The sequence below is a fragment of the Sciurus carolinensis genome, chromosome 15 (assembly GCF_902686445.1).
Source record: "Sciurus carolinensis chromosome 15, mSciCar1.2, whole genome shotgun sequence".
NCBI lineage: Eukaryota > Metazoa > Chordata > Mammalia > Rodentia > Sciuridae > Sciurus > Sciurus carolinensis.
In genome coordinates, this window is record NC_062227.1 from 6,152,870 (window position 1) to 6,178,565 (window position 25,696).

General features: G+C 48.5%; 1 protein-coding gene and 2 non-coding genes across 3 annotated transcripts in view; all 3 read right to left on the reverse strand.

The window, feature by feature from the left end:
* Window positions 1–24,634, reverse strand: part of Hsd17b3 (hydroxysteroid 17-beta dehydrogenase 3) — a 35,325-nt gene extending 10,691 nt beyond the window's left edge. Inside the window, exons 1-6 of the mRNA XM_047526936.1 lie at window positions 24,481–24,634; window positions 21,539–21,585; window positions 7,595–7,670; window positions 6,071–6,178; window positions 4,666–4,733; window positions 2,611–2,646 (exon numbers count right to left, since the gene is read on the reverse strand). Coding sequence (XP_047382892.1) covers window positions 2,611–2,646; window positions 4,666–4,733; window positions 6,071–6,178; window positions 7,595–7,670; window positions 21,539–21,585; window positions 24,481–24,634 — 489 coding nt within the window. The remainder of the gene's footprint in view (window positions 1–2,610; window positions 2,647–4,665; window positions 4,734–6,070; window positions 6,179–7,594; window positions 7,671–21,538; window positions 21,586–24,480) is intronic.
* Trnav-uac (transfer RNA valine (anticodon UAC)) lies at window positions 7,888–7,964 on the reverse strand. The gene has a single exon. It is a non-coding gene; the product is annotated as a tRNA-Val (tRNA).
* On the reverse strand, window positions 23,735–23,809 carry Trnai-uau (transfer RNA isoleucine (anticodon UAU)). The gene has a single exon. It is a non-coding gene; the product is annotated as a tRNA-Ile (tRNA).
* Window positions 24,635–25,696: the final 1,062 nt, after the last annotated feature.

Genomic DNA, 25,696 nt, shown 5'->3' on the forward strand with positions numbered 1-25,696 from the left:
GGCTGTGCCTGTCCCTTAGGATTACAAGACGCTTGGGCCCATAGCCAGGCCCTCTCCCTGTCTCCGAGAGCCTCTGGAGAATATTGTACTACTGGGGCCCGTGGGGGGGGGGGGGGCAGCAGAACTCTCTAGAATCCCCTGGACTGCCCCTGAACGGGGCTTTGAGGGAGGTGGAGAAGGAATGGAGGTGCTGGAGCGTCCACACCCTCCCTGACTCCTGGCTCCTTGGGGAACAGTAGGTCCTGCTGGACACACAGCCCGTCCCCGAAGCCTCCCCACCAACTCCCCAGCCGTGATGGGAGGCAGCCTGGACATGGCGGGTGCCTGTCCCAAAGCTCACACCAACGCCTGCTCCCCACTCATCCCCCGACTCTGCCCTCGACCGAGAGAGCACGGCCATTTCCAGATGGCACTTTGAAGTCATCGGCCAGCACTGGCCACGCTCCCAACCAGCAGGGCTAATTAGGGCCTGGCATCCTGAGATGCTAACCTCTCATTTCTTCCTTTGTTACTTAGGGAACTGAGTGTCTGTCAATAAATAAAACAATTTTTTTTTAAACAAATCAAAGCATTTCTCGGTTAAAGGAATCAGAAGGTTGTCAAATCCGTTTGGGGACACCCAAATGATCAAACAGGCGGAGACGAGAGATCAACGTGTGGAATACTGTGAAAGAGGCCAGCGGTAAGGCTGCAGACTACACTGACATATAAAACTTAAAATCACATCAGCCCAGAGCTTTAAAAAGCCATCGATTGCTCAGCATGAAAAGAATGTGTGTGCTCAGTAATAACCGAGCAGGAAACTATAAAATGCCAGCATGCTCACAGGAAAACAGCCCTCGGTGGAAATGACTGTGGTCCCCCACCTGGAAATGATTCCTGTGTGTGATCCACTCTCTCCCTCTTCTCGCTGAGTGACCTCTCTGCCACTTGCCCTCACTGCCCGTCCACGTTCTTTGGCCTAGTGAAATTGAGCTCCCCCTATTCCCCATCCGGGGTCCCAGCTCCTTGGAATCAGGGATCAGACCTTATCCACGACTGCAGTGCCGCAGTTCTTCCAGAGCAGTCACCAGGGATGCCTGGCATTTGTCGATTCTGGGGACAAAGCAGGGTGCTCAGGGTGCGTGGTGACTGCAGGGGAGAGCTGGGGGCTGGCTCACTCGCTGCAGGAGAGGGAGGGGACTCCATGCCCTCAGAGGAAGGGGAAACATGTGGTTCACAAAAAAGCATCAGCTAACCAGGTGCCACGGCACAGGAGGCTGAGGCAGGAGGATCGTGAATTCAAAGCCAGCCTCAGCAACTTAGCGAGGCCCTAAGCAAGTCAGCAAGACCCTGTCTCTAAGCAAAATATAAAAAGGGTTGGGGGTGTGGCTCAGTGGTTAAGCGCCCTGGGTTCAATCTCCCGGGTACCAAAAATAAAAAAAGGCATCATCTACCCACCAAGTCTTGTGGCATCAGGCTGTGTCCATTCTTAAGTGGAAGCTTTTTTAACTGTCTGTCCCTAGAGGGGTGCCTCTCTTTTCCATGCGAAGGCAGAGTCTAGGATAGCTCTGAGGGAGTCCCGCTACACATGCGAATGCAGCTGAGGAACCAGAGGAGGCGGGCTGAGTGGACCTAAGAACCGCTTGGTCCAGCGCTCTTAACAACAGGTGCAGAATCTGAGGTTCCAGGGGGCTAGGCAACTGCCCAGTGCTGACCAACTAACCAGCAGCTTAGCTGGGTCTGAGTGCAGTAGTACCCACTGACCCGCAGGGAAAACACTTTCAGGCCCTAAGCGGATGCCTGAAACCATCTACATACGTACTACCCTGCGTGTGCGACGGAAGTTTAATTTACACACTAGACCTGGTCGCAGATTAGCAACACCTACAGCAAAGTAGAACAATTATAATAACATACTGCAATAAAAGTAATGTGAATGTGCTTTCTCTCTCTTTAAGTGTGTGGGAGCACACACTTAAAACCCCAGAGGCCCGGGAAGCTCAGGCAGGAGGATCACAAGTTCAAGGTCAGTCTCAGCCATTCAGTAAGGCCCTCAGCAACTTAGCAAGACCCCATCTCAAATAAAACAAAAAGGACTGGAGTTGTAGCTCAGTGGTTAAGCACTCTGGGTTCAATCCCTGGTACAAACACATGTGAGATTTTCTAGGTGATATTTTTGGACCAGGGTGGACCACAGAGACCTAAAACTGTGGAGAGCAAAACCACGGGGAAGGAGGGCAATGGTACAGATGACCTCGAACTTCAATTCAACAAATTCCTATGGAGCAACAAAAGTCTAAGTCAAGCCCTCTGACATTTTCCCCAACAGAGTGGACTTTATTCTATTTACAAAGACTAAAATCAGAGAAGGTGTTTTGAATTTTTTAAAATTGCCCTGGAATTCCGAACACGTCCAGCATTACGTGCCTCACGTGTGATGCAGAAATAGATCGAGAGAGGATCTGGAGAGAGCGAGTCCACGGCCGAGAGAGTCGGAGGCCAGGCGTGGCCTCTGCGTGGACGGAGGCTCCGTCTCAGGCCATCCTCCTCCTGCAGGCGGAGGGGGCACTTCCGAATCCCCAGGGTTACCACACTGCAAGGCAGTCGGCACACGTGCACATCACGTACCTTGACCACAGAGGTGACGTTGCAGTGGACGAGGCTCTGAAATAGAAAATCACAACCTGGAGTCAGCCTGACCGGCAGAGGAACCATGCTGGGAGGTGTCCAGTGCTCGAGAGCCATGGTGGACAAGGGACAGGGCGGCAGGTGCTTCACCTCGGCCCGCACAGGGGCTCCTGGTGCTGTTCAGCCCAGAACCTGGAACCATCAGACATTCACTCCATGTTCCACCCAGCTGGGAAGTTTTTGGGAGGAGTGGGGGTATAGCCAGGGATCGAACCCAGGGGCTCTCTACCACTGAGCCGCTTCCCGGGCCCTTTTCTTAATTAAAAGGATCTCACTGAGTTGCTAAGGCTGACCTCAAAATTGCAGCTCCTCCTGCCTCAGCCTCCCAAGTTGCAGGCATGGCCAACAGTGCCCAGCTCAGATGTGATCTTGAATAGAAACCAATTAAGAGTCTCCTTGAAAAATGAGGGGGAATACATTTTGTCACAAGAAGATACAGAGTGTCCCTGACTTAGGATGGTTCACCTTCACAGGTGGAAAACCAATACCTGTATGGTAGAAAACATAATTTGCATTTGGACCTTTTCCTGGACCAGCAACAACATGTGACACAATACCCTCATTTTTTTTTTAATTTCTTTTATTTGAAGAAGGGGCAATTAACCACTGAGCCACATCCCCAGCCTTTTTTATATTTTATTTAGAGACAGGGTCTCACTGAGTCGCTGAGGGCCTCGCTAAGTTGCTGAGGCTGACTTTGAACTAGCGATCCTCCTGCCTCAGCCTCCAGGATGCTGGGATCACAGGTGTGCAAAGGCATTCCCTCATGAACCGCTGGATGGCAGCAGCGAACCCCCGCAGCCGCCCGGGGAGCAATCCCCTCCGTGAGCGCTGTGCCACCAGCCACGACGTTCAGTTCAGGTCGATTTTTTTCTACTTAGGCATTTTCAGGGTAGGATGGGGCTATGGGGGGGCAGCCCCATCGTGGGTCTAGGAGGCCCTGGATTCGATTTCCAGCTGAAGGAGGAAGGGTCGGCGTGTGGGTCCAGGAGACAACAGCACAGAGGATGGCAACGTGAATGGTCGTATGAGAACAGACAGAGGTTCTGGACCCGAGGGGACAGGTCCAGAAATCATCAGGATCACCCAAGACCCAAGAGGGACAGAAGACACAAGCACAGATGCAGACATAAAGAGACGTAATCATGGAACCTGCTGAAGGAGAGACACAGATGCGTTCCAGAAAGAGGGAGGGTGGAGAACAGACGCGGGACCCCAGAGAGGACTCTGGTGAGGACGAGCACCAAGCTCCGGCACCCTGGCCTCACAGGCCGACGTGGCACCCACAAGGGTTAAGAGCACCCCAGAGACACGCAGAATTGAGGAACGGAAGCACAGCAGCCCGCTCAGACTGCGCAAGCCCCCGACTTCACGGGTCAGGGCCATGAGAACAGTCAACGAATGTGCCTCTCAGGACTGCTAAATGCTCAGGCTTTCTCCTGACCGTGGACCTGGCCAAGATCACCGAGCGTCCAGTACCTCCCACCAGAGTTTGAGTCGCCCTCCACATCCACAGGCTCCATGTCAGTCAGGGATCAAAATTATTTTGAAAAATTGCAACTGTACTGAATGCATACGGACTTTTCTTGTGGGCATTTCCTAAACAATACAGTAGAACATCTATGTATGTGACGTTTGCATTTTACTAGGTATTATGAGCAATCTAGAGATGTTTTAGAGCACCCTGGAGGATGTGGGGGGTTCTCTGCAAATTCTGTGCCATCCCTGGACTTAGATATCCAAGGGGGCCCTGGAACCCGTCCCCTGGGTACTAAGGGGGGACTGTGCCTCCCTCACACTGAAGCTGACAGCTCTCATTACCTAGGACGGCCAATCAAGCCAAAGGGCTGGGCTGCTCCCGCCTGCGCCATGCTGCCCCTGAATTCGTTGGGCAGAATTACTCTCCGGAAAAGCAGAGCAGGAGCGAGCCCCCAGGGAGTGATCTCCCTGTCTACCTGGGAGAGCGCAAACCGCACCCGGAAGAACACGGCCCACCTGGATCTCGCCCGGCACACTGAGGAAACGGCTCGGGAGAAGGTTCGGGAGCATCCCAACGTTGTTGACTGACAAAAGACGCAAAACAGAGAAGTGTCAGAAGAGGGGCGGGGGCGGGTTTCCTACAGAAACATGAACAAAAACTTTTAGATACAATGTTGTTCAGTGCAGGCGATTTGATAGCAGGGAGGAAACCAGATGGAAAAAACACTGGTCCCATATCAGTGTCCGAAGCAGCTCCCGGCAGGCTGGTCTACAGCACGGGCACTAAGCACTGTGGCTTTGGGAACAGCCAGTCGCACTCCACGTGTGTCAGCACGTCAGAATGCACCCTGCTGTCGGGTATGACGAAGAGGAACAAATAAATAAAAATATATAGATGGCTGCTTAGAATTTTACAGACATGGGAAGACCTTCGTGATATCAGTGAGCTTATTTTTAATGTTACAAAACAGTACGTACATATAATCCCAGTTTTGAAAATATGTATATATGGAGGGAAGAATATACACCAAGATGCAATCTTGGATTTGGGGGATTTTAAGAATTTTGTGCAGTGGCGCATGCCTGTAATCCCAACAACTCAAGAGGCTGAGGCAGGAGGATCACGAGTTCAAAGCCAGCCTCAGCAACCTAGCGAGGCCCTAAGCAACTTAGCGAGACCCTGTCTGTAAATAAAAAATAAAAATATCTGGGGAAGTGGCTCAGTGGTAGAGCACCCTGAGTTCAGTCCCTCGTCGTATCAAAGAACAGGAGGAGGAGGAAGGGGAGGAGGAGCGGGGGTGGGGGGGAGGAGGAGGAAATTCATATTTCTTTCATGTGCCTAATTCTTTCCAATTTTTCTGCAATGAGATGTTTTACATTTTTACTTGTGAAAACACAATTATCTTTTAAATTCGACAGGGAGTTTAGAAATCAAATCTTACTTTATATACAGCACATTGTACCTTTATAGCATGTGGCTATAAAATAACTTCCCTATAAATCATTACAGAAAAACACCATCTCGTGTTCTGAACGAGAAAGACAGTGAGCTCTCGACCCGCCACGCGGGCTGTACTCATGGATGGATCGTTGCCAAGTCTGGGTGCTAACCTAAGTCCTTTAGGCCAATGTGTCTGGGATCCTTCTTTCTACCAAGGGTCAATATCAGGTCTGTGAAAGAAAATTCACTTTCATCTTTTAAAAATCTAGATTGGAAGGTCAGAATATATAAATCTGACACGTTCCACAACCGTCTATTAATTTTTTAACCCCTGATGACTCCAGAGTATTCGGTTCAATGCTACAGCTTAAAATATGGTCGTGGGTTAAGTTCAAGCTACCAGGAAATAATTAAGAGTCATCAAGATGATTATTTTTGTGGCTATCTCACAACAAGCTTCGCATTTTGCAATTTACTTACCTAGAATTCCAATTTCTAAGCCCTGAAGCTCTTCTCTAATGGACTCATAGATGTCATCTCTGGTGAAATCGGCTTGTATCACCTTCACACGGTTCCCGGTGGTTTGCTCTGCGTTGGAGCCAAGATGCGGTGTTTAATGAACCAGCATGCAAATCCCTCTCGTGACCAGGAAGTTCCCCGACGCTCCTCAGCTACCTAAGCAGACATTCAAGAGGCCCACCAGACACCCTGGGAAATAAGGGACTGCTCTGGATGGCCACCGCAAGGGTGGCAAGCAGCTGCTGTGTTTCCCAGAGGAACTCGGCGAGGGTGTGCACTGAGGTGGCCGGAATGGTAACACAGGGGGCCCCGGACCACAGCATTAGCTTCATCTCCAGACTAGTTACAAGTGCAAACTCTCGAGTCCCCCACAGATCTGCTAAGTCAGAAACTCAGGCGTGGGGCCTGTGACCTGTTCCAAAGCAGCTCCAGACGACTGCGGTAGGCTGGAGCTTGAGACCCCAGGCTCCGGTCAGAGTCAGATCTGATGCTGCCTCTGCTCGGGGTCGGGTCCCTCAGCGGACACACCAGCCCTCTTGTCTGCCCAGCACCTGAGCATTTACCTGGGCAATATCCTATCTTAATCCCCCTTCCATGAGGCACAGTTTGGGAATGTGAGATTCTCTTGAAGACACTACTGGCTTTTCAAAAGGATGATAGAAAGCACAATTTTCCATTGTAAGGAAAGTCCTCAAGAATATCTCGGTCCTAGGAAAAGTTACTTGTAACAGCCAGACACAGAACAAAAGCAGGAGTCATCCAAGGTCACTGAGCCTTCGTGGTGTGACTACAGAGCCCCACACCTCCCACATCCCATCTCCCAGCCCAAACCACCCCCACATAAATCAGGCTGCTCTCAGGCAGCCTGCTCCGGTCCTCACAAATATTCATCCCTTTGAATTAAAAAGCTTATTATTTAAGAAATTAACAAGTATTAATGTTCAAATACCCAAAAGGAAATAGATGGCCCACATTAACTATCTGCATTTCTAAGCGAATCATAATAATAAAACACCATAACATACAAGCGGCCTCTCGGGGTTGTTCAGTGTCCAGCTGTTGCAACCATACAGGGCAGCCCTTGACCAGATCTTCTTTTTAAAAATCTAAAGAGCACCAGTAGGCACTGTCACTCACCCTCCTGTGAGGAGCAAAGCGTAGTCACAGGAAGACCCAAACACAGGTCCTGCTTTTGAAAAGAGCAGCAGAAGCTGCCAGGCAGCTGGGACCTCCGTGTGAGCGGATGTCATGCTAAGATGCAGCCACTGGATTGAAGAAGTGGACCTACTTACGCCTGAGCCTCCCGCTGCCTCAGCCACCCCCAGAATCCATGACCAGCTGAAGCCTGCGCCCTAACCCTTGAGTGTCACCCCGTAAACTGGGCTCTCCACAGCACAAAAGGCACCCCGGGCCGCAAGCGCCCAACCGGGAGCCCACAGAGAGGACAGGGGCAGGCTGGGCGGGAGGGTCGTGGGGGCCACTCACCGATCTCCCGGGCAAGCACATGCAGCTTCTCCAGCGTCCGGCTGATCAGCACAACGTTGAGTCCGTGTTTGGCTAACTAGGGGGCGTGGGGGGGGGGAGACGGAGATGGTGAGCAATCGTGGGGTGCGGGGCAGCTTCCAGGTGGACTGGTCTCGGGTGCTGCTCTTGGTCGCAGGATCGGGCTCTGGCTTCACCTGCTTCAACACGCAGACAGGGCTTGCGCTGAGGGCAACACAGCCCGGCGGCTAGGGCTGAGAGCCACAGGGCGACAGTAATTTTTTTTTTTTTTTTTTTGGCGGTGCTGGGGATCGAACCCAGGACCTTGTGCTTGTAAGGCAAGTACTCTACCAACTGAGCTATCTCCCCAGCCCCTCGCGTGTTCCCTTTGAACCAGAAAATGCTTTCCCACTACAGGCCCAACACCTGAAACGCACGGGGTTTGCTGCACGTAGAAACTCAAAATATTGGGGCTCACATGCCACACACGGTCAGGGGTCCACATCACTGGAGTCAACCAACCACAGGTTGGAAATACCTGGGAGGAAATAGCTGCCCGTACCGAGCAGCACAGACCTCTTTCCCTCATCAGGCGAAACACGCAACAGCCACTTCAGTCGCACGTGCGCGACTTGAGGCACCGTGAGTAACCCGGAGGAAGAGGAATGTGTACAGATCGTAGACAAAGTGTCGTTTTATATCAAAGATCTGAGCCTCGGTGGGCGTCGGTTCCACAGGGGTACCAGTCCTGCTCAGACGCCCAGGGACAGGGGAAGCAGGGTCCAGGATGGCACCCCACAATGTGAAACAGCTTTTCTGCAGCCACTTTTGAGCTGCTAGCTGTTTACAAAGACATTCTTCTTGGGGTGCACTTGACTGAGAACTTCCCCTTGCTTTCTGTCTCCCAACAGGAAGGGAAATGGAGCAGAGTCCAGGGAAAGAGGCGGACACTTCCCCTGAGGTCAGCGGGAGGCCGCCTAGACTCAAGGACTGAGTGACAGCTGGAAGCAGAGGGCAGGACGAGACATGGCGGGAAGAGAGAGGGCCCGGGAGGCGGGTGAGCCCTGGGGACAGTCACAGAAAGACCAAGACCCTCTACACCTAGTGAGGTGGGGAACTTTTTCTGGAAAAACAAAAAGAAAAATCAACACTCATTTAAACAGACTGATGGTGCTCATCAGCGACAAGGCCCAGCTTACTGAAAACTTCCTAGTTTTAGTCCCGTGATTTTTTTAGTGTTATCATTTGAGGGGGGTGGATTGAACCCAGGGGCACTTGACCACTGAGCCACATCCCCAGCCCTATTTTGTATTTTATTTAGAGACAGGGTCTCACTGAGTTGCTTAGCGCGTCACCAAGTTGCTGAGGTTGGCTTTGAACTCGTGATCCTCCTGCCTCAGCCTCCCGAGCTGGGATTATAGGCGCGCGCCACCATGCACAGCCTGTTATCCTTTTGATTGTGGAAAAATACATACACCGTGTGCCATCTTAACAAAAATGCAAAATACTTGACAAACGTGCATGTCACCCTTGGGAACCGAGTTAATCCCTCTGTCTCGTTCCCATTTATGTGCTGCCCAAACAGCATGGGCTGTGATTTTAATAGAGAATTATATGCTGTGTAAAACACAGCAGGAACTGGATTATGGACTAGGATACGTGGCCTCCAGTAGCCTCTCGGTCACTCCTCAGGCCCAGGGTGCCAGGACCACCCTGGGAGATGTCAAAAACCACCCATTCCCACCAAAACCACCCAAGTAAAAAATCTCCAGGGTTGAAGCCTTAACATTTACATCTGTTTCTATTTTAATTTAGTAGACACATTATTAATCACAGAGATACATTGTCATGTAAAAGATTCAAACAATACCAAGGCAAGAAGTGTCCCCAGGGTCCCCTAGTCCCATCTCCCCACACAGTTCCCTAACCTCTCTGCACCTGGGCATGTATAGGTACCTACAGGAATGAAAGTTTGTTTGGCAGGATTAATGTCCCCACATCCTACCTCGCTGACATTTTAAGTATTGTCTTGCAACATTCCTTTTAAGGGAAGGATGTATCTTGTCTCCCAGGCTGTATCCACTTCTACGCGGACCCCTGAAGGACCACTTGACTCCTTTCTCATTGCTTCCTAGTGTTCTGTAGCTCCCCTGCGGGTGAGCACGTAGGTTATTTTCAAGTTTCCCTCTTGCCAGTATCACTACAGGAGAAGCCCTTCTTGGTGTGCATGGATAAATTATCTCCCGGAGTGCACAGGTGGAATTCCATGTCAAAGGGTACATGCTTGTTAAATTTTAATACTATGGTCAAATTGCCCTCCCTTCATGCCGTACCATCAAAAGCCTAATTATAGTCATCTCTCCATCTCATTAATACATAGTTGATGTTCACACCTTTTTCAACCTGATAGTATCCCTTCATTGTTTTAATTTGCATTTCTCCAATTATCGGTGCAGGTTTTTGTTTTGTTTTGGGGTATCAGGGATTGAACTCAGGGGCACTCACCCACTGAGCCACGTCCCCATCCCTATTTTGTATTTATTTAGAGACAGGGTCTCACAGAGTTGCTCAGCGCCTCGCTGTTGCCGAGGCTGGCTTTGAAATGGCGAGCCTCCTGCCTCAGCCTCCCGTTGGGATTACAGGCGTGCGCCACCGCACCTGGCCAGCACAGCTCTTTCTTTCTCTGCTTATGTGTGAATTCCAGGTATGTACCCTTTGCCCATTCTTCTGCTGGGTTATTTATCACGTTCTTTTTCTTCTGTGGCAGGGGATGGGGGTAGGCGTGACTTTGATCAGATGTCCATATGCTGGGGACTGCAGGAGCCTGGACACTGGTCACCATGGAACCGAGCACCTTGCTTCACCTAAGAGGGGTCAGAGAGGGACAGGACTAGAGGCAGAGAAGGAACCCACAGTGAGCAGATTAGAGACCACGGAGCTGCGTCCGGAGGGTCCTGCTAATTGAAAACACTGACTATACTTTGGATTTCTTTATCTTTCTATTTCTGAAAAAGACATGATAATCTCCCAGTGTTACAAATTTTTCAATCGCTTCTATTTTGATCAGTTTCTATTTCTGATATTTTGAGATGATACTGTCAGGAATAGAATACGTTCAATATTAGTAATCTGAATTCCTTCAGTGTGGACGTTTCTCTTTTTTATCGTTTCTTATCTTGAATCGTATTTTGTCTGACGCTAATATCGCCCCTACTCCTGTCCCATTGTTTCCATTTTCCAAGTTGATTGTTTTTCCGCTCCTTGATTTCTCGACCTTCCTTCAACATTGGATTTGTTTTCTCAGCTTCGTCTGAGTGTCTGTTATTTATGGTGAGTTTAACCAAGTCCCATTTATCGAGATTGTGTTACAACAGCTTCTGCTGTCCTGTTTTAATTCTTCCATTCACTTAATCTTCATTGTTATTTTTTCTCCTTTAGGCAGACTAGGACAGGCAGAGCCACGGTAACACACACGCCATCTTTTGCAGGTAATATGACAGCCCAGGGTAGCCTCTCCACGCAGTGACTCAGGGATCTAGGTCATAGTCTGTGTGTGTGTGTGTGTGTGTGTGTGTGAGTGTACACATAAGTACATGTGTATATATGTACATATACACATACAGACATATGTACATGTGTATATGAATTATACACACATATGAACCATATATTTAAACCATAATATACATGTGTAGGTCTCCAAAATTCATACACTGGAACTTGAACTCCCAGGTGATGGTATTAAGAGGCGCCTTTCAGGAAGCGATTAGGTCCTGAGGGATCAATGCCCATTGAACGGGATCAATGCCCTTACAGAACAGGCTTCAGAGAGCAGCCTGGTTCTGCTCTTCACCAGGAGAGGACCCAGCCAGAGCTGGCGTTTTGGGAGCAGAGAAGGCGCCCCAGCAGACCCCAGATCTGCTGTGCCTTGGTCTGGGACTTCCCAGCCCCCAGAACTGGGAAATTCATTTTCAGGATCCATGATGACTCAACATAGCAGCAGGAACAGAGTAAGACAAGTAGCTAACAAGAACCAAAAAGAAAAAGGGTTAATATTAATCAAAACAGGTGTTAAGCAAGTAGGATCACTGGAACTAAAACCAGTAAAGTGTTCAATCCCTCAGGAAGATATGACATTTCCAGTCCTGGCTTCCTAACTGAATGGCTTTACAGGGAAGGGTTTCCGGAAGAGGTGGCGGGTACACCATCCCAGCGGCAGATCTTCCCTGGCACTGGGAGGAGTTGTTGGAGGAGGCGCGCGTTTGGTAAGGACGCCGAGAGGTCAGCCTGGTGATCGCCACACCTGATGAAATGAGCGCGTACAAACACGCCAAGAGTCTGTTCTTTGAGAAAATAGTAAGACTGACAGGTCCGCAGCAACGTGCTCTAGCAAAGCAGGAGAAAGCACAACGGAGCAGTAAGGGACGCGAGGAAGGAACGTTGGGCGGCCCTAGACACAACCTGGGTCTGACAGAGAGAGGAGAGAGGAGGGCAGGGGAGCACGGAGCCTCGCCACCTCCTGAAGTTCTGTCAACCGCAGGAACGTGCTGTCTTCTAGGCCAACACGTCCACGGCAAGGTGACGGCAAAGGCAGGAGCCATCCCCCAACGCCTGCTGGAAAAGACACAGGCAAGATCTGAAGTCCAAACCAGGAACACCGGCAGCTCAGAACTGGCCAAGAGATTTTTTTTTGTTTTGTTTGCTTTGTAATATGAATTTTCTAATTGACACAGCGATTTTACGATGTGACAGGTGGGTACATGCACAGTGCGTAATGACCACAGCAGGGGAACTGGCATAGCTACACCACTGCAAACAGACATCAGTCCCCTGTGCTGGGAACATTCAAAATCCTGAAGTATTCGATGAGTTGGTACCAACATTTACATCACTAAAATTTCAAAAATCTCAGGCAATGCCAGCACCACCCCTGGGGTGAGGAAGAAGCCAGATAAGGAAGACTGGAAAGGGGTTTGAAAAGTCACTGGCCCCAGGGCCCTTCTCCAGTCCCTGAACTCAGACAGGAGCTCTCCTGAGAACCAGATAAATCCATCCTGCTTCCAGACTTCCACTCTGCAGGCAGGAAGTGAGAAACCACTTCCCTGTGCCTCTCCTCTAGAAGACAGAACCGTTCCTACCAGAAAAAGAGGAATAACTTCAAAATCTGTCAACAGAGGAAAGAAAAACTAAAGCTGGACACAATGAAATGCCATAGTGTTGGATTCATGGAATACTACACAGCACTGAAAATGAATGAACCATGTTCCACACACATCAGCATGGATGGATTTCAAAAGCATGGTTTTGACTGGTATAGATGAAGCAGATTGCAAAGCACCTACGACTCAATTTACATGAAGTTCAAAACAAACAACGCAAACAGTGTGTTGTTTAAGGAAGCACGCGTAAGTAATAAAACTATTCTATTAAAAAGCAGGGAAATTACTAACGCGGTGTTCACATTTGTGGGGTGAGGGAACAGAAACGTAAAGGGTAAGACTCAGGCAGCTTCGAGGACGCTGGTGATGTCGTGTGTTTAAGCTGGGTGATCGAGGACACAGGAGTCTTTATTCTCATGACTTTTGTGAGCTCCGTAGCGATTCTATGGATCACATGCACCCTTGCTCGATCGTCCCTCCCCTTTCTCTCTGTCTCACAGAGTCACAGCAAACCACAGTGGGCACAAGAGAGCCACAGCCTGGATCCAAAATTCCAGGGTTGAAGTCAAGCAGCACAGGAACACAATGAATCTAGAGGAACATCAAGACAATTAGAAGCCGCTGTCTCCATCGAAGGCCAGACGAAGGGGGGGGATGAGCTGAGAGCGCAGCTGGAGTCATTTAGACATCAAGAAGAATCTCCTCCCTGGCATAAGACGTCGCCACACACTGCAAAGGAAACAGAGGGAGCGACCCAAGAGCAGACGGTTGTTTTCCCCGGGCTGGCACGAGACGCAGCCAGCTGGTGATTCTAAGGCCAACTCTGTCCCCTGAGCTGCCAGGGCAGGACCTTGAGAAGACTGGACGGCCCTCTGCCACCTGGCGCCTTCCCAGAGGGTGGGAAACGTCACAAAAACTGCCCAGAAGTGGAGGGACAAAGCCGGACGACCTTTGGGCCTCTCTGGCATTAGCAGCCAAGAGAGCAGGTTTACGCCATCACAGTGGCGAAAGGTGGACGTACAGCCTTTCATGCCAACAAGTGCTCAGTGAATAGGCTCCTCAGGTCCCCGGGAGCACCGGAGTCACCACCACACGGAGGACCAACCGGCCACCGCATCCGTCTGCAAATCCACATCCCCAGACGGCCACCTGGCTGTGCTCAAGGACGTGACCCAGCCTAGCCGGGGACCCCGCCTGTCCTGCTGCCTGGATCCAGCCACCCACTCCCACGGGGAAGAGCCCGAAGATGGAAACAGGACAAGTGAACTCAACACCTTCGATCGAGCTAGATTGCCCCCGTCTCCTGCAAGCCGTCACAGTGTCCAGAAACCAAAGCCAGGTGGCGTGCACCTTAGACGCAGGGGGACAGCTGCCCTGGGCAGGCCAGGCAGGGTCATCTCACCCCAGCTCTGCTGGTGCCTGTCAGGATGGGGGCTGCAGCCCTTCAGTCTTGACCCTCCAAGGGGCACGAAGACCCCCTCTTCAAGCCCCGGTTCTTGGGACCACGTCAGAAAGATGGCAGACGTGTCGCTCGGAGTAACAGGCACGAGTCTCTTGAAGGGGTAGGAAAAGGGAAAGGGGACACTCTCAAGGGAGAAAGGGGCCCTCTCAGAGAGCAGAGCGACAGTGTGCATCTCCTGCACTCCAGTTTTATTGGGGATCCCAGGGAAGTTTCCAGAGAGTTCACCCAGGTCCGCCTCTTGACTTTTGACTGACAGAAGGCTGACATCAGACTGTCGAGTCCCCACTGCCATGGTGGCTCTAAGTCTCCTGCCCGTGCCGACTGGTTCTAACTGGATTCCTAACCCAGCGTTCTTACCGGTTTATGGTTCGGAGAAGTATCCTTATCTTCTGGAGTCTCGTCTGTGAAAAAGGTCACAAATCCTGTCCCTTCAAAATAACCTGGGTCCCTCTTGTCTACGTATCTCCTGCCTGCATTTCTCCTGCAGATGACAGTAGTGTGCTGAGGAATGACATGGCTGCCCACCTAGCTGGGCAGGGCTGCAGGTAAATTGCTTTCTGGCAAAGAGACCACGTGGGCTCAGCACAGCGAGCCCATTTTATAGACTGTTTCTCTGAACCTCATCTGTCTGTCCCCTAACTCTGCTGGGCCCACCATGGAGCCCGTCTGCCCAGCAGTGAGGACTAGACAGCCTGATGTCACCCTGCCGTCAGTCAAAGTCAAGAGGCGGACCTGGGCGAACTCTCTGGAAACTTCCCTGGGAACCCCAATAAAACTGGAGTGGGGGAAAGGCACACTGTCCCTCTCCTCTCTGAGAGGACCCCCTCTCTCCCCTTAAAAATCAAATCTATTAAGAAATAAAAGAACGTTTTTAGAAAAATGTGTAACTGAAAACTGGCCCATTTCAGAGCGGACCCCTGCCAGGGGCACCCCCAAGCCTTCTCTTTCTCTCCATAGAAAATCCCGTACCTGCTTCTCTGTTTTTGAGTGTTGGGATCCATCCAAACCCAAGCACCTTTGTGGCACAGCCCGCAGGGGAAACCCGCCACTAAATGGAGAACAGTTTGCATTTTGAGCACAAAGGGTGCGCTCCACCCACAGAGGGGGGCCTCTAGCCTCCTCTCCGGGAAGGGCGGGCCCGGGAGGCCGTCTCGGCCACCATGTTCCCTTTGTCTGCTTGAGCAGGATCAGTCTTAGTCCCGGCTGCGCACGGGCTCTGCTGCCCCTCGTCCGCAGCTAAGCCACCGCCCCTCCCACGGCTCACCCCAGGCCCTTCCTGGGGAGGCACGGAGGCTGCTCTGACAATGGGCCTTGTTCTCCCTCTGCTGTGTGGGGCGCCCGGGTCACGGAAGGTGTTTGTGGCCACCGGTCTCCCCGGGGCGGGAGAACGAGGACAGGGCTGGGGCTCAGGTGCAGAGGCGGCCGAGCCTCGGAGGCCACGCCTATCACGCTGGTTCCACCTGCTTCCAGGAGCTGGGAGCCTGGGACGAGGCAGAGCCTCTGCTGCCACGCTACAGATCAGTCCAGAAGAAATGGGCTTCGAGGAGGGTGGGATGGAAGACCCTCGCTTTTTCCTTCTGTTAAATGAAACTAAAAACCCAGATAGGAAGGTAGACTCTGAAGAACAGGACCGTGGTGGATTCCTGGGCTTTCTCTTGTCTTCCTGGAGTTTGGAACTTAATTGCTGGAGAAGCTGGAAGACCAGAAATGCCAATGGGCACAAATGTATAAAAAAAAAAAGAAAGAAAAAAGAAAAGAAAGAAAGAAAGAAAAAGAAATAAAATAAAAATTCCAAGAAAAGTCCATTCTCTCTATCCAAAGGACAAGAAAAGAGAAATCCTAGCAAGATAGAAAGCCCTCCAAGCAAAGAGAGTCGCCCAAGTTTGGACTTTCAGCCTCCAAATAAGCCTCTTTTTTTAATATACAGAACCCAGCCTCAAGTATTTGAGTATAGCAATGGCAAAGGGACTAACAAATACCCCACCCAGCGGTAACAAAGCACCCTTCACTCCTCTCTTCTCTCTCTTCCCCTGGGATGATAACAGAGGAGACCCAGGATTTTCACCACACAGTGGTCATGAGGCCAGCCCCCCAAATATCATTGGAGGCTTTATGGGGAACAGCAAAGAAGTACTCCCACCCCTTCCAGTCAGAGTGGTACCAGCAGAAACCTAGGAGGGAGCCAGGACCCCCACCCCAACCAGCAGGAGCAAGGAGTTAGCACCCCTCCAACAGAGGCCAAGGGGAGAACGTGGGTCTCCATCCTACCTGGTAGGAAAAAGTTGGTACCCTCTCCTCCCCACAGTGAAGAAATGTCAGCATAGGACAAGCAGATTTAAATAAGATCCGGTCTCATCATAAAATAAAAAATGTCCAGGATTCACTGAACAATTGCTTATCATGCAAAAGCCCAAAATAAATCTCAGTTTGGAGGGGAAAAGGAAATCATCAGGTGACAACATTGAGATGACCCGTTATCTGGCAAGGTTTTAAAGCACACAGATTCCTCAACGAGCCACTGCAAATGCATGAAAAGCAGAGAATCTCAGCAAAGAAATAGATATAAAGAAGCAAATGAAAAGTTTAATGAAAAATAGAAATAACCAAGAATGTCAAAACTCAATGGATAGGCTCAATAGTAAAATGGAGTAGACCAAGAAAAGAATCAAACTTGAAGATAAAACAATAAAACTAACCAATTTAAACAACCAAGAAAAAATATACTAGAAAAAGTAAGATCTCAGAGACTCACCATAAAAAGATCTAAGTTTGTGTCGATGAGGTGCCAGAAGAAAAGAGGGCGGGGCTGAGTTGAAACTTGAAGAAATGACGGCGGAAAAGTCTTCAAGCTTGTGACAAGACAAACTTACAGATTCAAGAGGCCAAGTGAACAGGATAAAGCCAAAAAACACCATCGCAACACTTCTGACCACCACAGACGAAGAAAAGCTCTTAACAGCAGCAAGAAGCAGCACCTTATCTGTGAGGAAGGCAATCCAGAGGCCTCAGATCTGTCATCAGAAATCCTGGAGGCCACCGGGAGGGACACAGTGTTTTCAGAGTGCTGAAAGAAAAGAAGTCAGTTACGAATCCTAGCTCCAGAGAAACTATCCTTCAGGAATGAGGGGAAATTCAGACACTAGGGAATGAGGAAAAGCTAAGAATGTGTTGCCAGCAGACTTACCCTAGAAGAATAGATCAGGAAGTTCTCCAAACAGAAAGAAAATAACAGAAGAAGGAATCTTGGAATACGGGAAGGAAGGAACAGAAAGAAAAATGTGGGTAGGCACCATACATTGTCCTTCTCTCTGATGGTTAATTTTATGTGACAATGTAGCTAGGCCACGGTTCCCAAGGACTTGATCTATGTGTTTCTGCGAAGGTATATTTTAGATGAGACTGACATTTAAATCGGTAGACTTCAAGTAAAGCATATTCCCCTTCCTGACTGACGTTGCTGAAAGAAGAGGGAATTCTGCCAGCAGACGACTTGAGACTTGAACAACGGCACTGGCTCTTCCCTGGGTCTCCAGTCTGCCAGCTCACTCTGCAGATTTTTAATATCTAGCCTCCATAATCATGTGAACCAATTCCTAAAAATGTGTGTGTGTGTGTGTGTGTGTGTGTGTGTGTCCACAATTGGCTCAAAAAAAATGTATGTAAAGGAAACACAGTTTATTTAAACATTCAATACGAATAGTGCCTAACCACAGAAAGCTCACTCCATGCAAAGCAATTTGCCCTCCTCATTTCACCCTTAGGAAAGCCCGGGACGGGCTACCATCACCTCCAGGTCCCTGGTGTGGAAATTCAGCAGCAGGCATCAGGGGCAGGACTTGAACACACACACTTGAGTCCCAGCCTCAAGCCCAACCACCCCCTTTCTGAACTGCTTACCTAGCAGTAGCGGTTAGCAGAGAGAGAACGGGCTCTCTGGAAATGAGAAAAATCCCGCACCAAGGAGGAATCGGGAGCTCTGGAAATTGTTTAATCAGCTTGAGAAAAGAACACAAGGAAAAGAAGAAGTAGATTCCACGAGGAGAAGAACAAAGCAAGAATGAGCCAAGGACAGAACCGAAATTTTGCACCTGGCGGCTCTTGGGAGGGATCTCTTGTGCTCACAGAGAACCAGAAGCCAAGAAAGGAGTCAAGCCTTGTCCAAAATCTCCAGCTGGTTAGTGGCAGAGTGAGGACTGGACCCCACAACTCCCAACTCCAGGCCCTTGCTTTGCAAATCAGCAGAGAAAGGAAAGCCTAAGGAAAGTTCCACTGGAGACCTCCTTGAGTAGGAAGAAAGGTATCTGCGTGTTGAGGTATCACTGGGACCACGTCAGGGTTAGGTCAGGGTGAATTTCAGGAAAGAATCTGGGAGACTAAAAAGAAAGAACCCTATGACTCAGTAATCCTGAGGACTAAGAGCTAAGGCCCTGGACCTTTGGAGGCGGGGTGAGGCCTTGAGGTGGGAATCATCATGCACAAGGTTACGGAGTGTGTGAGTGAGCCGAGCTAACCTGAGAAAAGCACCCTGGAGGAGGGAGGCTTGTCCTGGCTCCTGCTGGCCCCCTGCTTTGGGCCTGTGCTAGCACAGTGCGTCATGGCGGGAGCACGTAGCCCAGGAGAGCGGAGAGCGGCGCACCTCACGGTCGCTGGGAATTTTTAAAAGAGAGGCAGGAAGAGACCGAGGTCCAATAGCCCTTCAGAGGCAGGCCCACATGACCTGATTTCCTCCCACTAGGACCTGCCTCTTAAAGGTCCTGCCACCTCCCAGCAGCATCACAGGCTGGGGACATTGGCTTTTGGGGGACGTAGTTTTCATGCAAACAGCTCAGAAGGCTACCTTCTGATTCGGGGGGATGGAAGGCACGTTGCTTTGCAAAGAAGCTGCTGCAGCATTTCTCCAACCTCAGCACTCAAATACGCAACCCATCTACCGAGGGTCAACCAGTGCTGACATGAGCCATTCTAAGAGAAGAGAAGAGGAATTCGAAGATGCAGGCTTGAGGCAGGTCAGTGGCCTCCGGCACGCAGGTGGAAAATAGTGGCCTCCAGCACACGGGTGGAAAATAGGGGCAGATGCGTGAGACCAGCACAAGGAGCCTTTTCTAACAGGCACGGTTTGGCTTGTTAGCATCCCCAAGGTGTCTGTCAAGTGCCTCCAGGACACCTGTCACTTTGCACGACGTGGCTTTGTTAAGATGCTGTCTTTGGGGTGAGAACACCTGAGCACCCCTGTTGATCATAGATTCATAGGCACCGAATCTTTGTGTCCCTCAAAAAAATCCCTGCATCGAAACCCTGGCGTGATCATATTCAGAGGCGAGGCCTTGGGAAGTACAAATCAGGTCACGAGGGTGGGATACAGTAAGTGGTTTTGTTTTCTTTTTTGTTTGTTTGTTTGTTTGTTTTGTTTTTTTGCGGTGCTGGGGATCGAACCCAGGGCCTTGTGCATGCAAGCACTCTATTGACTGAGCTATCTCCCCAGCCCTAGTAAGTGGTTTTAATAGCCCAAGCCAGTACAACGTCTATTCCAGAAGTTAGAGTGAATTACTATGACTTCAGTGGGAAGCACAAGCCACCAAGTCCACTGCAGGGAAATCAGCTCCTAAAATAATCGGAGATGAGCATAAAAGTGTATGTTTTATACACAGCATGTCCCCAATTCTGTATAAAATGAAGGAAATTTGTAAGTAAATGGTGGAATTATAGAGTATCCAGCCATTCAGTAGAACATTATGTTCCCATTTAAAAATCATGTTTTTGACATAAGAAAATGCTAACCACCAAAATTAGCACTTATAAAATAATGGCATGTGTAATCTGGGATTTGAGCCAGACTTGGGGAAAACTGCAAGGTTTTCAATATCTTTCTGTTGAAGGAGGTGGTATTTTTCTCCCTGATTCACAGTCTCTCATATTTCTCAATGGAAGTTTGTAGTGTTCTTTTTTGAAGACTGTAAATTTTATGTTGTTTCTTTCTAGTATCATTTGTTCTTCTATTGTGAATGGAAATGTCTCTCATTGAATTTTTAAAATGTCACTGATTTTTTTAACAGACTTCCTTTTATAATTTCCAGGATTCTATTTCTTTCGTTGTACTGACATAGTTCTAGAAGTCGGCATTACAGAAATAAGGAAGAAACAAAATGAATAGTAATTATAGAAAATCACAGTAATTATCGGAATAGTAATTATAGGAAACAATAATTAATGGAAATGTAGAATTTGCAATAATAATAGTATATAAAACCACATACGCTGTAAGTGCTTGTTTTTATATCTGTTGAGCCAAGGGTGTAGCTTAGTGGTAGAGCCCTTGCCTAGGATATGTGGGTCTTCGAGTTCTATCCCCAGCAACTCAAAAACAAAAACAAAAAGGAAAAGTCTCTCGACCTATCTGCAGAAAAACAAGCACAGAACAGCATATCCATGTTCCCAAACCTCTCAGCTCCATCAGACATTCTTTCATATAATATTTTGCAACACATATTAACCTTATTGAAATGAAAGTCGTAAGTAACACAACTTGCGTACGCAAATAATTTTTAAAGCAATAGTTTCCCTAGCTGTATGTGAAGCATAAATAAAAAGAAAGTGTTTATAGTTTTTAAAATTTTGGGGGGGGACTCTTTTTCTTTATTTTTTTCTTGGTACTAAGGATTGAACCCAGGGATGCTTAACCACTGAGCCACATCCCCAGCCCTTTCTTTATATTTTATTTAGAGACAGGTTCTCGCTGAGTTGCTTAGGGCCTCTTGTTAAATTGCTGAGGCTGACTTTGAACTTGCAATCCTCCTGCCTCAGCCTCTTCCAGAGCTGCTGGGATGACAGGTGTGCACCATCGCGCCCAACTTTTAAGTTGTTCTTAAGTATATAAGTTACATAAATGCTGTGACACAATTACACCAGAAAATAGCAATGCCCCCATAATTCCTAAAATAATCCCTAGGTGGAGAAACTGTCACCTTTAAGTACCACTATATTTATTTTGTTTTGTTTTGGTTTGGTGTGGTTTGTTTGTTTTGTTTTTTTAAAGAAAGTGTCCAGGGGATGAGATTATGGGTTGTTTTTTTTTTCAAGTCTTCTCTTCTATAGAAATGCTCCTTCTTAAGTAAATGTCTATTGCTTTTATATATTCAAAGAACTAGTGTCTGAGGTGGGTGTCGCCTGACCCTGCTGTGTTCAGTACAAGGGACATTGTCTCTAAGGAGACAGTCTCCAAGCCGGCTCAGTGGTTAGTGCACACCCGTGTCCCAGGCACTCAAGGTCAGCCTGGGCAAGCCAGCAAAGCTCTGTCTCAAAGAAAAAAAAGAGTAGAAGACACCTTACCTCCAGTGAATATGCTTTCCCGATCCCGTCTCCTGCTCCGGTGACCACTGCAAAAGGTGGGAACGGTTTTAAACAACAGAGGAGAGAATTCGCTCTATACTTCTCTTCTGGGCGCCAGGGTTTCCAGGTTTTGGCCAACTCTCTCTAAACCTCCAGCAGGAAGGGCATGTGGTTTGGAGGGTTTGGTTTGTTCCTTTGTGGTGGTGTGTTTGAGGGTCTGGGGAGACTATGGGAAATGTGCTGGGAAATACAGCAGAGAAATTCAGCCTGGAAACATTGTATCCAGACCTGAGCATCTAAACAGTCTAAGCCATAACTTGGGTCAAGGGCAAGCAGTGCTCCCTGCCGTTCCTCACTGTGCCCGGGGTTCTGCCCCCGCCACCCCGCACCCCTGCAGCACTCAAAGCCTGTGGAAGATAAGGGACCTAGCAAAGCAGAAAATAGAGAAATGCACAAAGGGAATGCAGTGGCTTGAAGGGACTTGGAGAATTTGCACTCGATAGAACTTTCTATCAATATCCGACAGTCAAATAGGTCTTATAGTCCTTTTGTCCCCAACATTGTACACGTTAGTGAGGAGGTCCCGAATGAACCTCATTCACTCGAATGTCACAATTTGGACATTCACTGCTTTCAGTCCACACACGCCCACAAATGACCTCTGACCAACAACGCAAGGTGAAGTACTCGCTCAAGGTCATTGTACGTCTGGGCTTCCCCTCCACGTGGGGAGACTTCAAAACCACGGGCTGTTGTTAAGGTAACGTCTCCATCATGATGACTGATCATGATTCTTCCTGCAGGCACCTTTTCAAGCATTTTAGGTGCATGACTTCATCGCATGCTCAAAGCAAGACCGGAAGGCATCGTGATACTTTGTTCATCGTTGAGGAAGCTCCAAAAGAGAGACATTCTCAACCCGATCAAGAAACCACTGCTGAAAGTGAGGACCAAAGGATCTGAACCCAGGCCATCTGACTGTGGGACCACAAGCCTATAAAGACATACGAGTGAAGTAATCAAGGAAATCAGTGTTCTCTTATCTGTGGAGTTGAAAATGTTTGTCTCTAGTGCCTGGGTTTCCTCTTGCCCCTTGCTTGTCCTCCCTGAAATCTTCCTATGACTTAATAACATTATACTCTTGCGAGTGGTAACTATTCAGTCTTACTCATAAAAGCAGGTTAGGTTGGCTGGGCGTGGCTGCACAGAGCTGGAATCCCTGAGGCTCAGGAGGCTGAGGCAAGAGGATCCCAAGTTCAAACTCAGCCTCAGCAACTTAGCAAGGTCCTAAGCAACTCAGCAAGATGCTGTCTCAAACTATTTTTTTAAAAGGGCTGGGGATGTAGTTCAGTGGTTAAAGCTCCCCTGGGTTCAATTCCCACCAAAAACATTTTTTTTTAAAGGTTAGACTTTACACTCTGAGTCTACAAATGGTCTAATTCTCTGGTCCACTTGAACTCTTTTTGAGGAGCCGTATCCTACATCAGGGGTGCAGGGGCTAAACAGAGTCCCGAGTCCACTCGGTGGGTCAGCATTTGATCTTTGTGGAGCAGGGTGTTTAGATCCAAAACACACAGGCTCAGCACTTGGTAGGTTCACTGGAGACAGCATACTATCCCAGGAGGGAAGAAGTGCCCACACACACACACACACACACACACACACACCCTCTGCAAATGTAAGAAGCACCACTTGCCATTCTAAACAATTTTCCATGTGGTAATTTTTTTAAATTTCCATTGCTATGTTTGTAAGGTTGCCAAGTTTAGCAAGGAAGTTTACAGGATGCCCAGCTATTTTGAATTTCAGGTAAACAACCAGTAATATTTTAGTGCAATGTATTCCATGCACTATTTGGGTTGCAATATTCAAAAAAGTCAGTCCTTATTTATCTGAAACTCAATTTTAACTGGGTATTCTGTCTTTTTATCTGAAAGCTCTGTAAAGGTATAACACTCTTTCCTATTTAGCCTGGATGATATTTCTAAAGCTATTGAAATTCTTTGAAAAAAAAAAAAGTTATTGGGGGCTGGGCTGCAGCTCAGTGGCAGAGTGCTTGCCTTAGCACAGGTGAGGCTCTGGGTTTGATCCTTAGCACCCCATAAAAATAAACAATAAAATAAAGACATTCTGTTCACCTACAACTACAAAAAGAATTTTTAAAAATTAAAATTAAAACAAATTATTGGATTTTTGGGGGGGCATGCTGGGGATCGAACCCAGGGCCTTGTGCTTATAAGGCAAGCATTCTACCAACTGAGCTATGTCCCCAGCCCCAAATTATTGGATTTTGTGGCTATGTTTGTGTGTGTGTGTGTGTGTGTGTGTGTATAACTTTGAAGTATAAGCCCCTGCAAAGACCTTAGCATTTCCTTTAAGGAGGTGCTAAAACCAAGACCTCATGGTCTTCATCTTAACCCCAGTCCTGAACCACACGGTGGTTCCACTAGACAAATCCCACAGGGACAGTGCTGTAATCGGTGCGAACCAGGTGCCACATCTAACTATATTGAAAACGGCTTCATGGAGATTCTGCTGCCTTGACTTTGCAATACCCTCACTTCGTAAGGGAGCTTGACCAGTTTGATTTTTAATGAAGTAAATTAGCATTATTTGTATTTCAGAATTTTTAAACACCCTTTAGCAAATAGATACAACCTAGGGTTTAGAAATCTAGAGATGTGGCTACAGAAGTTTCTGCCTTGTTCATTATTTGTATCAGGAGAGAACGCCAAAAAGAAGAAAGCCCAGGTGAGGAAGCTGAGTGGACAGAGGAGCATTCTACCACATCTTGCATTTTAGACAATTCTAATTTCACTCACGCTTTCTAGATCCCCCCAATTAAATCAAATTTAACTGAAATTCCATATTTATCTCTTTGTTCTGAAAGAGAAAAGAGGCAGAAACTTCAAAATAAGTTAGAGATAGACAGCTCCCCTTACCTGCCCACTGTCCCATCGACTGCAAGAAAGACCTCGGCAGAACCTTCCAGAAGCTCAGTAAAACACATTTGCAGAATCTCACGCACTTTGCCAGGCAGGCCAGGCACACCAGCAGCCCTACAAGAACGAAGAACTGTTCTAGGGATTCTTCCATGACTGTATGGCAGCCGATACTGTCTCAAGCCTGGCCCTGTCCCCCTCCACTGGCCTCTTGGGATGGGGCCGCCTAGGGCACAGCGAGTGTCCTTCTGGGAGTCACTGGGTGCATTCCATCAACTCCGGGGCACTGAGATTAAAGTAACTTCTTTACACGGCCTCTGACTCCCGGGCTTTTGAATGGAGTATTCTTTCCGGTATCTCTGTGGCACTCTTGGACTTTTGTCACTTTGGGGGAGCTGGGGGAGGTACAAAAAGTGGACATGACAAACCGAGCACGGTGGTGCACGCCTGTAATCTGTGACTCGGGAGGGAGGCTGAGGATCCCAAGTTCAAAACCAACCTCAGTAACTTAGCCAGAGGCCCTAAGCAACTTAGGGAAACCCAGTCTCAAAATAAAAAATAATAAAGGACTGGAGATGTGGCTCTGGGGTTAAGTGCCCCTGGGTTCAGTCCCTGGTACAAAAAAAAAAAAGGAGGAAGGAAAGCAAGGCCTAGACAAAGAAGAATTGGCAGCCCAGAGTTCTTGCCAAGGATTTGGAAACTGCTATGATTTGGTCTCACCAAGTTCTTGTGCTAGAAGTGTGGTCCCCAGCATGGTGATGTGAGAAGCAGTGGAACTTGAAGAGGTGGTCCTTAGGTCACTGGGCAGAGGGGTTTGCACTCAGAGGGGAATACTGACCTCCTAGAGAGTTCTCTCAAGAACAAGTTGTTACAAATGCCCCACACTGCCCCTGAATCTCTCTCTGACTTCCTCTTTCAAGATGTGACTGCTGCCTTGTAAGCACAGCTGCCTCTTGTAATCCACCACAGGGTGATGCAGCAGAGGAGGCCCTCACCGGAGCCTGCACCATGCTGGTTGGACTTTCAGCCTCCAAAACGGTGAACTAAATAAGCCTCTTTTCTTTATAAAGTTAGCCTGACTCAGATATTTTGTTATAGTAATGAAAAACTGAGTAAGACAGAACCCAAAAAGGATGCCCAATCAACTCACTCATTCATTTATTCAATGAATACTTGTTGGCTGCCTGCTTGTGGCAGCCACGTTCAAGGCACTAGG